The following is a 14,586-nucleotide window of genomic DNA, read 5'->3' as shown; positions in this document are numbered from 1 at the left end:
CTAGCTAAACCAAACTGATAAATCTGCACAAAGGAAGTAATTATATCAATTATCATACTAACTCTATATGGACTCCACTTTGAAGGTTATGCAGAAAAAAGTCACCTTTTTATTTGTTTTCCCTCTTAAAGAAAAGACTTCTGAAGTTAAGCATTCAGAAAACAGTAGTAGAGCCAAAAGTTAATTTTGAACATCCTCAAAATAAACCAAAAGACAACAACCAAAGAAGGAGATCTCCAACAGATAAATCATTCAGAACAATGAAACCCATGTGTATTATGTAAGGCAGTCCTTTGAAGCAGCAAGTAATGTGAAACAAAACCTCAAGAGCATCTTTTCATAGGATGAAAGCAAGTTAGTATGCTAATTCCTCATCTGCAGATCAGTCCTTAGCCATAACTGAAATACACGCTCTCAAAGGCAAACCAAGGGCAACAAAAACAAATAGTAGCTCATAGTATCTTTTGAGGATTAAAAGCGTTCCCGGCCAGCTTCTGAATCGACAAAATTGGGGTCGTACGTCTCATATTCATAATCTGCATCAAGGTCCTCCATTGTTTTGCCAAATATAAACTGCTTTGTTCCCATGGTTGTAAAAGGCATCAGACCAAAAGCTCTGGCAGTTTTTATCTCCCTGGCAATCTTCCTTTGGGCCTTGGCACTAATTCCAGTCTATACATGACCGAAAAGAAAGAATAAGAAACAATTACATATTCAATCGTCAAAATTAGTCAATGGATTTGATTACAAACCTTGCTCCTCTTGTGGAGAATTCCAGCCTCCGTGATGAAGTTAGCTAGGAACCTCACATTCTGTATTGCAAAAAGGTATAAATCAGATAACTCCGTTAAGAGTGAAGGTTCACAATGAGCCATAATTACAAGGCTATAGTTAAAAGGAAGACACCATTTTATGTTTATACGCAACATCCCAGTACTTGGGACATGATATTCAGCAACAATAACTAACCAGCAGAGAGACTTGATGCTAAGAATATCAAATAAGCAATATACGTGCTTGAGGGTGTTTACAAGAGCAGACACTGGGGTGCATATACGGATACATTTTAAAGCCATACATGGTCAAAGTAATGCAGAACCAAGAATACAAACCCTGAAATCAGCTTTGCGCAAAACTTCTTCTGTCGTAGTTTCAAATTCATCCCTTCTTTTGGGCTTGCGAACTCCTGGTTTTCTAAGATCAAGATCCTGCATGATAATAAATGAAAAGCTTAGAGGTGGACATAATTTTGCTCTTGCCACAGAGAACTAAGCATGAAAACGAGATGTACTAGGAAATAAGCACTTGAAGAGTATAAAAATCTAGCAGGCCCAAACAATTGAATGTTTGATGGAAGCCGTTGAAACACCAAAGGGTGCAAGATATACAAAAACCACAGTAAGACATATCCTCATAAGTCATATGGAAATGACATTCAAGATGCTAAAAAGCATACAAGAAATGGTACCTCATTAGTCATACCTTGAGTTCATAAGTGTTCCCGGGCCAAAAGGTCATATCTGCTCTGTAAGCATAATCATCTTTCTTTACTTCATCAGGATCAATCTCAAAATAGCTAGCTGCTTCCTTCAGCTTACCATCCATCCCATCTGATAATGTATTAAAACTCTCGTCCAGACCATCAAGGATACTAGATCTGTTTCCTGAACTGGACGTGGAGCCCAGACCAGATCTATCATAAGACCTTTCAGCGTTATCAAGCTTTCTGAAAAAGGAGTTTGAACTTGACCTGTTACCCATACTATCACCAAAAATTCGTCTTTCAAAGTCTTCAGCAGACTCAAATGAGTTGGTGCTTTGCTTATCATCAGGGACTGTGTAGTGACAAGGAAAGTTGTGTCCATTACCAGGGATGTAGATAAAAGAGAAAATGGATATACATGAAAAAGTTGATGATGACCAATGATGAAGGAGCACATAATTACACAATAAAGAAGAATCAGATCAAAGCTAGAGGGTCTGAAAGATAACATTAGTAATGTCAATTTGGATTGTCCAATATGAAAGGCAAACAATTTGCGAAGGATCAGTGAGCCAGTAAAACATCATCCAAGAGATGCTTGACCATGTTAGAATTCTTTCCACTGCTCAACAGGATGTCCATTGTCATTGTGTCTTCAACGTCTTCAGTTGTTTAAAACTCTTAAACAATTATAAAAAAAAAATTGAGAAATAACACCTCAACAGTTTTTCCTGACTGATTTTGGAAGATGTATGGGGACAACCAGTATTGCCAAAGGCTCATTTAAGACGCGCTTAAGCCCTGAAGTTCAAAGAGTTCAAGGAGAGCATTTCGCGTAGCTCAAGTTGCTGAACAACTAAGGCGTGCACCTCATTGCGCATGAGTTCTACTTGAATCGAACGGTACTAAAAATGAAATTGCTGAACAACAAGAACCGACCAAGTCTATATATATTGAGGTCAGCCACCTCCGTTTTCCGGCGTAAACAGTGGTGAAACAGGGTCGACACAAAATTGCCGAACAACGATTCAAAATAAACTCAATAAAATTAAAACTCACATTTTCAGTTATAAAAATTGCAAGTTAGCATGATAAAGTATGGAATTCAATAGAGAATTGAATAAACAGTACTACCTACCCAAATTCGGAAATGCAGAAAAGGTCCGATGATGAGAAGAATAACGAGATAGGCAAGCATTGGCAGTCCATAAGACACCTCGGGCAATCTTCATCTTGGCGGCGGACGTAGCAGCGGCAGCGGCAGGGGCGGCGGCGATTGAGATGAAAAACGGATTCGCCGATTTGGTTTTGTTATTTGGAAATTGGAAGCTTGGTGCTGTATATGGGCTTTGAAAATGGGGCTTTGGGGCTTTGGGCTGTGGGTAAGTAATTGGGCTAAATCTAATTCTTACTGTAAATGGCATGAATATTTTCGGAAGAGGGTCAAAATTATCCTTGAACTTCGAAATACCTTATATTTATCCTTCATTTAATTTTGGGATTAAAATTATCCTTACCGTCTATAATTTGAACCACAAATGCCTTTTAAACATTATCTCTGCCATTGGATCTGCCGTGGTAATCCACCTAAGCAGTCCAACATGGCAAAAATCTCTTCCCTCAATAATGTTGTTCTTCCTTGTTGAGCCCTATCACAAAAAAAAAAGAATAAAAAAATCCCAAAAATAGTTCTTTCATTTCATTGTTCTTGTTTGAGATATTGTCCGTACTTTGAAATTTTAATTTCAAAGTGTGTTGAAGTTTGTTTGAGGTTGTAGCTGTGAGTTGAAGGATTGACATCATTGTTTGAATTTTGGGGTCATCGAATTTGAGGATGAAAATTTTATTCCAAGATTGAATGTGGTTGAAAAACTCTTGATGTCATTCGTTGTGTGTTGAAACTTGAAAATAGCTACTCCTTTGAGAGCTTGTTGGTGATAAATTAGCTTCTCTTGGGTTTTTGAAGTGCAAAAATTTGAAGAGATTTAATTGAATGTTACTGAAATTGCTTGAATATTGTGATTAAAGCTAGAAATTGATCTTTAACAACTGATTTCTTAATTTGAGGATTGGTATTTGAAGATTTGAGTTAAAACCTTAAAAAAGAAAAAAGAAAATACGGAAGAGTTCTTAAAAGCTTGAAAATGATTTTGAGAATTTATGACCCAAAAATCCAAACAATGAGCTCGATCCTTCAACACACATTTACAACCTCAAAAAAACTTCAACATACTTCGAAATTGGAGTTTCAAAGTCCGAACAACAACTCAAACAAGAACAATGGAAGAATTATTTTTTATATTTATTCCCTATGATGAACAACCGCTACAACTCAACTCCTAACACCGACATGAACAGTATTTCGGCGTGAGCAGTATTTTTCGGCGGCAACCAGGTTTATTTCTACCGGAGTTGGTACCTTCGGTTTTTATATCTTTATATATCTATCCTTTGTTCATATACTTGTAGTTATATTTTGTCGACTTTAGACCCCCGAATAATTTATTAGTTTATACGCGTTTTTGTGGCTTTGGATAGTAATGGTAGACTAGGGTCATGTTCTCGCTCATGAACGGGGACGAGGGTAAGGAGGGGTAAGTGGGTTAAAGGAGCGTCTAGACTGAGAATAGATTCTTGGAACATTGGAACGTTAACGGGTAAATCCATAGAACTGGTTAAGATTCTAAAGAAGAGGAAGATTAATATAGCCTGTGTCCAGGAGACAAAATTGGTAGGCTCTAAAGCTAAGGAGGTAGACGGGTATAAGCTTTGGTTTTCTGGTAAATCGAAGTATAGGAATGGGGTAGGTATTTTAATAGACAGTGATTTAAAGGATCAGGTGGTGGAGGTTAGGAGAGTCAATGATAGGATGATGTCGATTAAAATGGTCGTTCAAGGGATCACGTTGAACATTATTAGTGCTTATGCGCCGTAAGTGGGCTTATGCGAGGAGGATAAGAGGCGCTTTTAGGAGGATTTGGATGAGTTAGTGGGAGGCATACCACCTACTGAGAAGCTTTTCATGGGAGGGAATTTCAATGGGCACATCGGGTCTATTCCAGGAGGGTATGATGATGTTCATGGGGGCTTTGGCTTCGGGGACAGAAATGGAGGAGGAATCGCACTTTTGGATTTCGCAAGAGCTTTCGGGTTGGTGATAGCCAACTCGAGTTTCCCAAAGAAGGAGGACCACTTGATAACCTTCCGTAGTGTAGTGGCTAAAACTCAGATAGACTTTTTACTCCTTAGGAAGGATGATAAAGGTTTGTGCAAAGACTGTAAGGTCATACCGATCGACAACCTTACAACCCGACATAAGCTCTTAGTGATGGATTTAGGGATCAAGATGACGAGGACGAGGAGGGTCAGGGAAGAACGACCTAGGATCAGATGGGGGAGTTTGACAACGGTTAGTGCCCTAGAGATGGGAGAGAAATTGAAGGATATGGGGGCCTAGGATAGTAGTGGGGATGCGAACGGTATGTGGGATAAGACAGCTAGTTGTATTAGGGCTGTAGCAAGGAAAGTATTAGGAGTCTCGACAGGTAGTCGTAGTCGACATCGAGAGGACTGGTGGTGGAATGGAGAAGTACAAGGGAAAGTGGAAGCAAAGAAGGTGGCGTATGCTAAGTTGATGGATAGCAAGGATGAGGTGGAAAAGTGGACGAATGGGGAACTGTATAAGATAGCGAGGAAGGAGGCGAAGTCGGCGGTTGCAATGGTAAAAACGACAGCTTTTGAACGCCTTTATGCTGAACTAGAAGAGAAAGGCGGGGACAGGAAATTATTCAAGCTAGCCAGGGCCCGAGAGAGAAGGGCACGCGATGTGGACCAAGTGAAGTGCATTAAAGACGAACACGGAAAAGTATTGGTAGAGGAGACCCTTATCAAACAAAGATGGCAGTTATACTTCCATAAACTTTTGAATGACAAAGGGGACAAAGAAATTGTGTTGGGAGATTTGGAACATACAGGAAGTAGTCACGATATTGGGGGTTGTAGGAGTATTACGGGCGATGAGGTTAAAGATGCCGTTCGTAGGATGCGCTGGGGAAGAACGATCGGACCTGACGAGATCCCTGGAGAATTTTGGAAGAGTGCGGGCTCGGTAGGTTTGGAATGACTGACTAGGTTATTTAATGTCATCTTTACGACGGCAACGATGCCCATAGAATGGAGGTCGAGCATCATGATCCCTCTATACAAAAACAAGGGGGATAGCCAGAGTTGCGACAACTATAGAGGTATCAAGCTTCTAAGCCATACTATGAAAGTGTGGGAAAGAGTGGTGAAGATGAGGGTGAGGAGAGGCGTGTCTATTTCAGAGAACCAGTTCGGATTTATGCCGTGACGCTCAACTACGGAAGCCATCCATCTTATGAGGAGACTAATGGAGCAATATAGGGAGAGGAAGAGAGACTTGCATATGGTATTCATCGACTTAGAAAAGGCCTACGATAAAGTCCCACGAGAGATACTATAGAGATGTTTGGAGGCTAAAGGTGTACCTGTAGTGTACATAAGGGTGATCAAAGACATGTACGAGGGTGCCAAAACTAGGGTAAGGACAGTAGGAGGGGATTCAGAACACTTTTCAGTTGTGATGGGGTTGCATCAATGATCAGCTCTTAGTCCGTTTCTATTTGCCTTGGTGATGGATGTATTGACGCGACGAATTTAAGGTGAGGTGCCATGGTGTATGCTTTTTGCGGACGACATAATCCTCATCGATGAGACTCACAGCGGAGTTAACGCTAAGCTGGAAGATTGGAGACGCACCTTGGAGTCTAAAGGGTTTAAGTTGAGTAGGACCAAGACAGAGTACCTAAAGTGTCAGTTCAGTGAGACTCCTCAAGAGGTTGGCGCGGAAGTTAGGCTCGGGGACCAAGCCATCCAAAAGAGAAGTAGTTTTAAGTACCTTGGTTCTATCATGCAAGGCAGTGGGGAGATCGACGAGGATGTCACACATTGTATTGGGGCAGGATGGATGAAATGGAGGCTCGCCTCCGGTGTGTTATGTGACAAGAAGGTGCCACCACAACTTAAGGGCAAGTTCTACAAATTGGTGGTTAGACCAGCTATGTTATATGGGGCGGAGTGTTGGCAGTTAAGGTCTCTCACGTACAGAAGATGAAAGTTGCCGAGATGAGAATGTTGAGATGGATGTGTGGGCATATCAGGAGCGACAGAATTAGAAATGAGGCTATTCGAGACAAGGTAGGAGTGGCTCCGGTGGAAGACAAGATGCGTGAAACGCGACTGAGATGGTTAGGGCATGTGAAGAGGAGAGTCCCAGAGGCACCAGTGCGGAGATGTGAGAGGTTGGCCATGGATGGTTTCAGAAAAGGTAGGGGTAGGCCGAAGAAATATTGGAGAGAGGTGATCAGACAGGACATGGCGCATTTATGACTTACCGAGGACATGACCTTAGATAGCAGGGTGTGGAGGACACACATCAGGGTAGAAGGCTAGTACATAGTGGCATTATTCCCCTTTATTCGTAGGTGTATTAACGCACTATAATTTCTTGTACTCTGATTTATGTTATTTATGTTATGTATGTTATGTTACCTTACTATGGTATTTATGTTATTATTTGACGATATCTATTGTTTTTTTGGTGCTTTGATTATACTATTGTTTGGAACTCTTCCGTTATCTACTTTTCTACTTTTAATATTCTTGTCTGACCTTTTTTCCTATGCTTCTATTGAGCCGAGGGTCTTTCGGAAACAGCCGTCCTACATTGGTAGGAGTCAGATCTACGTACACTTTACCCTCCCCAGACCCCACGATGTGGGATTTCACTGGATTGTTGTTGTTGTTGTTGTTGGTTTTTTTTGTCATGTTGGATTGCCTGGGTGGACTACCACGTCAGGCCTAGTGGCAAGGATAACGTTTAAGGAGCATTTGAGGTCCAAAACATAGACAGAAAGAGTAGTTTTTATCCCAAAAACAAATGTGGGGTAAATATGAGCTATTTCAAATAGTTCGAGGAAAATTTTAACCATTTTTCTACTAAAAAGACTGTGAAATGAAAATGGACTAAAGTATTTTAAAGAATTATTGTGAAACTATCGATGTTATAAGTAGAATGACACAAGAGAAATACCACACAGAATTGAAAAAAAATACTACAATACGCGTAGGCAATAATAAGGTATCTCATAAAGTAAAAAAAAATATTTTTTGTCATATGTTGGATTGCATAGGTGGACTACCACGTTAGGTTTAGTGGCAAGGATAACGTTTAAGGGGCATTTGAGGTCCAAAATTGAAAAAAAATATCAATGTTATAAGTAGAATGGCACAACAGAGAAATACCACACAAAATTGAAAAAAATACTACAAAATACTTAGGCAATAATAAGATATCTCATAAAGTGAAAAAAAATTGTGAAATTATTTTGAGACAACCAACATTATGAGAAATTGTATATTGAAGCTAAAACCTAATATATGCACAAAATGAATGCGTCTAATCATATAAAATTAGATAAGATTAAAAGTGATTATATTAGATAAAGATTACAAAAAATACATAGGATAAAAACTGAGAGAAGGTCATAACTTGAACTTATTTGAATACAATCTACATAGACCTTCAAATGCATCAGTTAATAGATGTAAATATTATGGTGATTAGAACAAGATACACCTATCACACGATAGAAAGGTGTCTCAAAGGGAACAACTTTTAGAATCAATACTGAGCTGATTAAAAATATAACATATTGGAAGAAAAGAATTCATATAAGCATTATTAGCTAATTGAAATTTAACCTTTTCCATTAATTCACATTAGAACCGACAAGACAAGCACAAAAGTTAGATAACCCTTTATATTACTTTCGACAAATTACTAATTATAGAATGAAATGGATCAAAATAATGTAAAATATATAGAGAAATCGCATTATCCGATTTTGGAATTATCAAAAAAAATTGAGCCAACGACGTTTGAGAGTGAAGAGTTCAAATGAACTAGAAAAAAAGACCCAAAAAATACATAAAATATGGCTTCTGGGGGATTCGAGCCCAGGTCTCCACAGCCACAACGTGAAATTCTCACTACTAAACTACAGCCACAAGATGTGAGCATAAGTGTAATATATAGCTTTGTTTATTATTTTTACCAAAAGAAGAAAAGAATCTAGTTAGGAATACAAATATATGATAAAAAAAGGGCAGCCCGGTGCACTTAAGCTCCCGCTATGCGCAGGGTCCGAGGAAGGGCCCGACCACAAGGGTCTATTGTACGCAGCCTTACCTTGCATTTCTGCCAGAGACTGTTTACAAATATATGATATTTTCATTATACATCATACTATATATTCCATACATTTTCGCTTTGTTTTTTCATACCAACAAATACAATGATTTCTTAAGAAGTTTGAAAATATATCAAATAATCCATGTCTAACTTCTTCTTTCTATAAGTTTTACTTATTGATATGATACATGTATGTAAACTTGATTCTTATTTTCATTGAATTATTCTTGTAGGAAAAACATATTGTTCCTTCTAATTAGTTTTGAAAATTCTACAAGACCCTACACATTATTAAATTTTTAAAAAATTATTCTTATAGTCTGTTTAGCCAAGCTTTTAGGAGGTCAAAAGTATTTATTATTTTCTTTAAAAGTGCTTATTTTAGAAAGGTAAGATGTTTGAAAAAGCTTTTGCGAGACAATAAGTGCCACCCAACATTACTACAAATGCAATTCGATAACATTCACAATCGTTTTATCTTGTGTACAAAATGCTCCTTAACGGGTGAAAGAATAAAAGATGGGTATGAACAAACTAAAATGGAAACCTTTCTTTAATTTTAAAAATATAAATATAACAATAGGTGTCGTGGTGTAGTTGGTTATCACGTCAGTCTAACACACTGAAGGTCTCCGGTTCGAGTCCGGGCGACGCCATTTCTGTTTTGTGAAATAGACGATATTCTTCTTTTATGTTTTTTTATATAAATATTCATTAAACAAGAGTGTGTTGTCTTGTTGTTCGAATGTTTAGGCTTGTTTGAGTGTGTCGTAGTACTAGTCACATTCCTGTAATTCTTGTTTTTGATATGTATTATAACAGGTTTTGCACTGTTTTCCTTATTAGTTGTTTTGTTGCACTTTACTAAATGATCTTTCGAAAACAAGATATCTATCCTCATAGAGTAGTGGTAAGGTCTACATACACACTACTCTCTTCATACACACTTGTAAAATTCACTAGGTATGTTATTGTTGTTGATGATATATTCGATATTCGATATTCAAAATCAATTCAAGTTTGAGCTCTTAGGGATCACTAAAGGAGAAACATTCCCTGCATGAGAAATGACACCACCTACCGGGACTAAAAAACATTGAAACTTGTGACCTCAAGCATCTTTTGAATATGAGATTGTTGAGCCGGCAACACAGGCGCGCCATGAATGCGCCTAAGGGATCGTTTGGTTTGAAGAATAAGAGATTATAGTCGTGGGAATATATTGGGGATAAGTTTATCCCATACGTAGGATTTTGATTTGTTTGATCCGAACTTAAGCTGAGAGAACAAGCATAAACTCCTTTGATTTCAAACAAGGACTAGAACAATTTACTTGCTTTCAGTTCTTGTTAAAGGCAAAAAAGAACACAAGAAAAGGTCAACAAGAGGATGTGTATTTGCATATATATATATCATTACATGTTATTTCTGTAATGATAGCAACATAAAGAGCTAACAGAACCTGACCAAAAACTTCACACGCAAATGAATATATTATGCAACTGTATACAACACAAATAAATGGTACACGGTTAAAGACAAACTCCTATTAACACGACCAAAATGTAGAAAAATATAAATACAACTATGGTCATTACAAATCCAAATTTAAGCTAAAAGTTGTAACCTTGAAATATAATGGCCCTCAGAACAAGTTTGTTCTGTTTCCTTCACTCCTTTTTTCTTTACATGAGAGGCAACGAACCAATCCTGTTCATAATGCTACATACATCAACTAGTTTCAGAGTCGAATCCTTCCAAAAAGTAATCTGGATAAATCAATTTTTGGAAGGGAAAAGAATTACCAGAAGTTGTGGCATCTGCTACTCTTAGAGGAAACCTCCATCAGTCCATTTGGACTCTGATTTTCCACCATGAGCAACATGTTTATTATTAGATGCACTTTGGAAATTATCAAATCCATCATCCTTACCATCGTCCCAACCAGCCCAGCCATCGTCATTACTGGATGTGACCCCTCTGGTAGAATTTTCTTTCGTGTCTTTACCATCCCAATCATCCCAGGATGCTGAGCTGACCGAATTGGACTGCCTACCAGATGATTGCGCTCCTCCAGTAGAATTCCATCCTTTAGACGCCTGACTGGATTCCTTATAATGGCCGTTTCGTTCATTTTCACTTCGTTGCCAGCTATCGTCCCTTGGGTTTGGACCCTCAGCGAATTCCTCAACCTTCTGTGAAGCTAAAGCTAAGACCCCCTTCATGATACCCCAGCCCATCTGTCCAATCTCAGTTGTTTTTGTTGCGACAACATTGACTGTTTCATTCACCTTGTAATCATAACCACCCTCTGCCACCTGTAAGAGTCGGATTACACAATCATCTTACTGAACATTCATAAATCCCTGCCTCTTTGGACAAAAAAACTAGAAACAATAGAGTTGAGAATACAGGCTATATGACCAAAAACTTAAATGAAGACTCGAAATATGTATACACAACTAACAGTACATTGAATAAGAGGGAGAAAGAGAGAGAGGGGATGACTCCTGCTCGATTAAAGTATGCACAATCAGTAAATTGAATATTATACATTTGATAGAAATTCTCATCCCTATGATCATTGAATAATCACTGCAGACTCTTAAGTGATTGGAGAAGGATCAAATACAAACTAACCTGGAACTTTAGCAGACGACAACTCCAACTCAGAATATAAAATTATAGAAACATATATTGCAACCTTTCTTCCTATGATGCCAAGTTCCGTTAACTCTTAAGTCACAAATATTGCTTTCGATTAATACAATTCAACTGTACTGTCTTCTTTCTCATTGCAAGATAAAGGGCAAAGGACTAATTATACAGATGCTCAATTTCATATAGAGTAACTCCCAAGACGAGAAGTTCTACCGTTAAGAGTTATAACTAGAGACGTGGAGAAAGACTCAATATTGTGGAGGGAAATCTTGGTTATGATAAAGTGCAACAAAAGATTGCTTATTTTCCATGCTTTTCCGTAAGGACCATTATAGTGAAAGACTATCTTGAACCTGAATTTCCCTTGTCGCAGCCCCTAGGGATTATCCACTTAGCTAACTAAACTAATACTTACTAGGCTAAGCATTTCCAAAACTCTCTCTCATCTTATTCAAGATATTCAAACTATAACATATGCAATGATTGTTATGGTTTATTAGACCTAATTGGTCCAATTCTAATTGAAGATACCAAACATCTTATAAATTTGTATGGTCTTAGGGTGTCTCAAGAGGTTAAAACTAAAAAAAAAAGTTTGAGAAGTTATCAAATAGCTATTAACCCAAAATTTCTCAGACTTAGTACATGTAAGGTTTACACTCTTTAACACATTTTAAAGTGTTCTCTATGAAGCTTAAAGGTCAGTAAAGCTCAAAAACCAATGTAAAACAGCATGAGCATGTTTAACTCAATCTATCTTATCTCCTTCTAATAGTTATTCAAATACTGTCTGATCTCATAAAAACTAGACTAATAGGCTAAAAGTTATATGAAAATCCTCAAACATTTCTACCATGTACTACCAAATTTTGAATTGAATCGGAGCATTATGTTGTCCGGCCTTGTGCAGGTCCATGTGAAAGGGTTACTAAGATATCAGGATTCGAATCTATAAGATCCCACATAAAATAGATATATAAGGCTATCTATATACGAAAGTGAAATACATGTTGCAATCATCTACCATACTCGAACTTAGGACTTCAGTCTTAGTGGAACATTGCTTAATTTTTTGTTGAAGGGAATTTTGCATGCAACATCATTCAAGAGTTGCATTGATTATCCAATCTCAACACTAGATCAAAAATAAAAAAAACTAATCTCAACTTTCAAATCTCTGATACCATAGGAAAAGGACAGTCTGATTCACAAAGCATCACGCGTTCACGCAAGATGTATGTCAAGCATCTAAGTTAGATACATCACAAGACTTAAGTTGGTACAAATTATTATATACAAGTTCAAGTCACAAAATAGTGGTTGACCGAAGAATATTCCAAAATTACATGTGTACGTGTGAGTGTGAATCATGTAGAAGTCCCAAACCCTTAACAAAAAGATATAGGTTGCTAATAATGTAAATGTGATCGTAAATAATTTCAAAGATTAAATTTCAAATGGCCATCTATTACTTTCCTTTGGCTTATTCTCCGCATTAGTAATACAACTCTCCCTTGGATCTAAAAATGCCAACTCTCCCTTTTTTCCAGCCATTCAAGACTCCCTTTTTCTGAATTTATCTTCTTCTTCATCATTTCCTAAGTTTCTCCAAGATACCCATGAAACCTCCATGTCGCAAACCCTAGCACTCACTTACTTTACATCAAAACCCCATTTTGATTTAATAAAGAAATTCCTCTCTACCTCCTAATAAATAACCTAGATTTCATTTTCAAGAATTAAAATGGATTGAAGAACACTTGTTAATCCTAAGTTTGGATAACGCGAGACTTCTTCCTACATTTGGGGGAAAAAGACATGCAGTGAGGAACGCTTATTAGCTAAGAAGGCATCTCCACAAAATTATACGATTAATAGACCTTCAATTAAGTGTAACAACCAATTCAAAGTACCTTAGAGCCAAACTCTTTCGTCCCTGCTTGAACAACAGTTGCAGCAGACTGTGCCGCTGAGGCTGCTATCATAGATAACCTACCGAATCCCTGCACACATAAAGCAGCAATCTCGTCAGCTATACATAAATGAATTTTGACTCTTATATGCTGAAAGTGTCATTTTTTACGGTATCAGTTCAGTTATAAACTAATGATAGATAATTGCCTATATTAAGCATGACTTGATAATCGAGAAAATAAGATAATTAACAGGCAAACAAAAATCATAGATAAACATAAAACACCATAAGCAACAGAGATATAATTAGCTCAACCTTATACCTGAGTAACAGCAGAAAATACATCGCCTTGCGAATTGTTATTATTATTCCTAGGCATTGGGGCAGAACTTGATCCAAATCCAACATACTTCCCTCCTTGAGAAGGCGGAAGGCCCTCTGGCCGGGAGTCATTCTCAGCCATTTTCCTAGCAAAAAAATTATCCTTATTGGCGGCAGACGCCTCATACTGTGCCATTGTAACATCATCTGTAGACCTCGACTTAGCAGGCCCACCACCATTATCTCCACCACTCCTAAAATCACTCACCGTCTGATTTCTCCTCATATTACTATCACCATTAATTCCTCCATCATCAAAACTATCCCAATTATCCCAACCAGAATTGCCACCTGAATTTCCAATTCTACTTCCACTCAACGGAGGTCTGCTACTGCTGCTATTGGGACCTTTTACAGCTTCCTTCACAATAGGTGGATCCTGCCAAGGTTTTCCCTCAGCGAGATTTTGAATCCTATCACGGTAAACAGAAGCAGATTTGGTATTGTATTTGGTAACAATATCAGTTTCTTTTGGGATTCCATATTGGCTCATGAATTTGTTCAACTTGTCATTGCCTCCCAGCTCCATTTTCCGGAGCTGGATCTCGGACCACGAATCCATGGTAACGGATCGGACGAATGAAATGTGAACACCCAGCCCACGGTGTTTGCCGGAGCATTCCAAACACATGAAAACTCCATAGGAAACAGAGGCCCATTGTGGATTCTTCTGAGAACAATCGACACAGACCTTGTTACCGGTCTGAGCTTGGAGATCCCGGAGACGACGTGATGCCGCCATTGTATCGGTTCGGACGACCCGGATCCGATTCGGGATTCTGGTTCGATGACCGGATCTGTGAAGCGATCGGAAAATGCAAAATTGAGATAAAGAGAAACAGAAAATTGTCGACGGAAGCAAAAAAAGAATGA

The 14,586-nt window shown here is 38.2% G+C and overlaps 2 protein-coding genes and 1 non-coding gene across 4 annotated transcripts; 1 reads left to right on the top strand and 2 right to left on the bottom strand.

Annotated features, from left to right (window-relative positions):
• Positions 1–235: 235 nt before the first annotated feature.
• LOC129877563 (uncharacterized) lies at positions 236–2,837 on the bottom strand. Its single transcript, XM_055953082.1, has 5 exons — positions 2,622–2,837; positions 1,483–1,835; positions 1,113–1,208; positions 753–812; positions 236–672 (listed from the first exon to the last, which is right to left on the bottom strand). The coding sequence occupies exons 1-5, from the start codon at positions 2,713–2,715 to the stop codon at positions 472–474; spliced, it is 804 nt and encodes a 267-aa protein (XP_055809057.1). The 5' UTR covers positions 2,716–2,837; the 3' UTR covers positions 236–471.
• Positions 2,838–9,338: 6,501 nt separating this feature from the next.
• On the top strand, positions 9,339–9,412 carry TRNAV-AAC (transfer RNA valine (anticodon AAC)). The gene has a single exon. It is a non-coding gene; the product is annotated as a tRNA-Val (tRNA).
• An 818-nt stretch (positions 9,413–10,230) lies between these two features.
• LOC129876317 (probable ADP-ribosylation factor GTPase-activating protein AGD6) lies at positions 10,231–14,586 on the bottom strand. Of its 2 annotated transcripts, none has more exons than XM_055951727.1 (4): positions 13,655–14,586; positions 13,331–13,420; positions 10,562–11,074; positions 10,231–10,478 (listed from the first exon to the last, which is right to left on the bottom strand). In XM_055951727.1, the coding sequence occupies exons 1-3, from the start codon at positions 14,453–14,455 to the stop codon at positions 10,586–10,588; spliced, it is 1,380 nt and encodes a 459-aa protein (XP_055807702.1). In that variant the 5' UTR covers positions 14,456–14,586; the 3' UTR covers positions 10,231–10,478; positions 10,562–10,585. The 2 variants fall into 2 exon arrangements, with proteins under 2 accessions (XP_055807702.1, XP_055807703.1); XM_055951728.1 differs by having other exon boundaries at positions 10,231–10,466.

The sequence above is a fragment of the Solanum dulcamara genome, chromosome 12, assembly GCF_947179165.1.
Source record: "Solanum dulcamara chromosome 12, daSolDulc1.2, whole genome shotgun sequence".
NCBI lineage: Eukaryota > Viridiplantae > Streptophyta > Magnoliopsida > Solanales > Solanaceae > Solanum > Solanum dulcamara.
This window is presented reverse-complemented; position numbering and strand designations above follow the sequence as displayed.

Coding starts and splice junctions, on each gene's coding strand:
- LOC129877563 (XM_055953082.1), bottom strand. CDS start 2,715: ATGAAGATTGCCCGAGGTGTCTTATGGACTGCCAATGCTTGCCTATCT. Junction 1,836..2,621: donor TTCTGCATTTCCGAATTTGG/GTAGGTAGTACT, acceptor GTCACTACACAG/TCCCTGATGATAAGCAAAGC. Junction 1,209..1,482: donor GGAACACTTATGAACTCAAG/GTATGACTAATG, acceptor ATTATCATGCAG/GATCTTGATCTTAGAAAACC.
- LOC129876317 (XM_055951727.1), bottom strand. CDS start 14,455: ATGGCGGCATCACGTCGTCTCCGGGATCTCCAAGCTCAGACCGGTAAC. Junction 13,421..13,654: donor TATTTTCTGCTGTTACTCAG/GTATAAGGTTGA, acceptor TTATGTGTGCAG/GGATTCGGTAGGTTATCTAT. Junction 11,075..13,330: donor CGAAAGAGTTTGGCTCTAAG/GTACTTTGAATT, acceptor CGACTCTTACAG/GTGGCAGAGGGTGGTTATGA.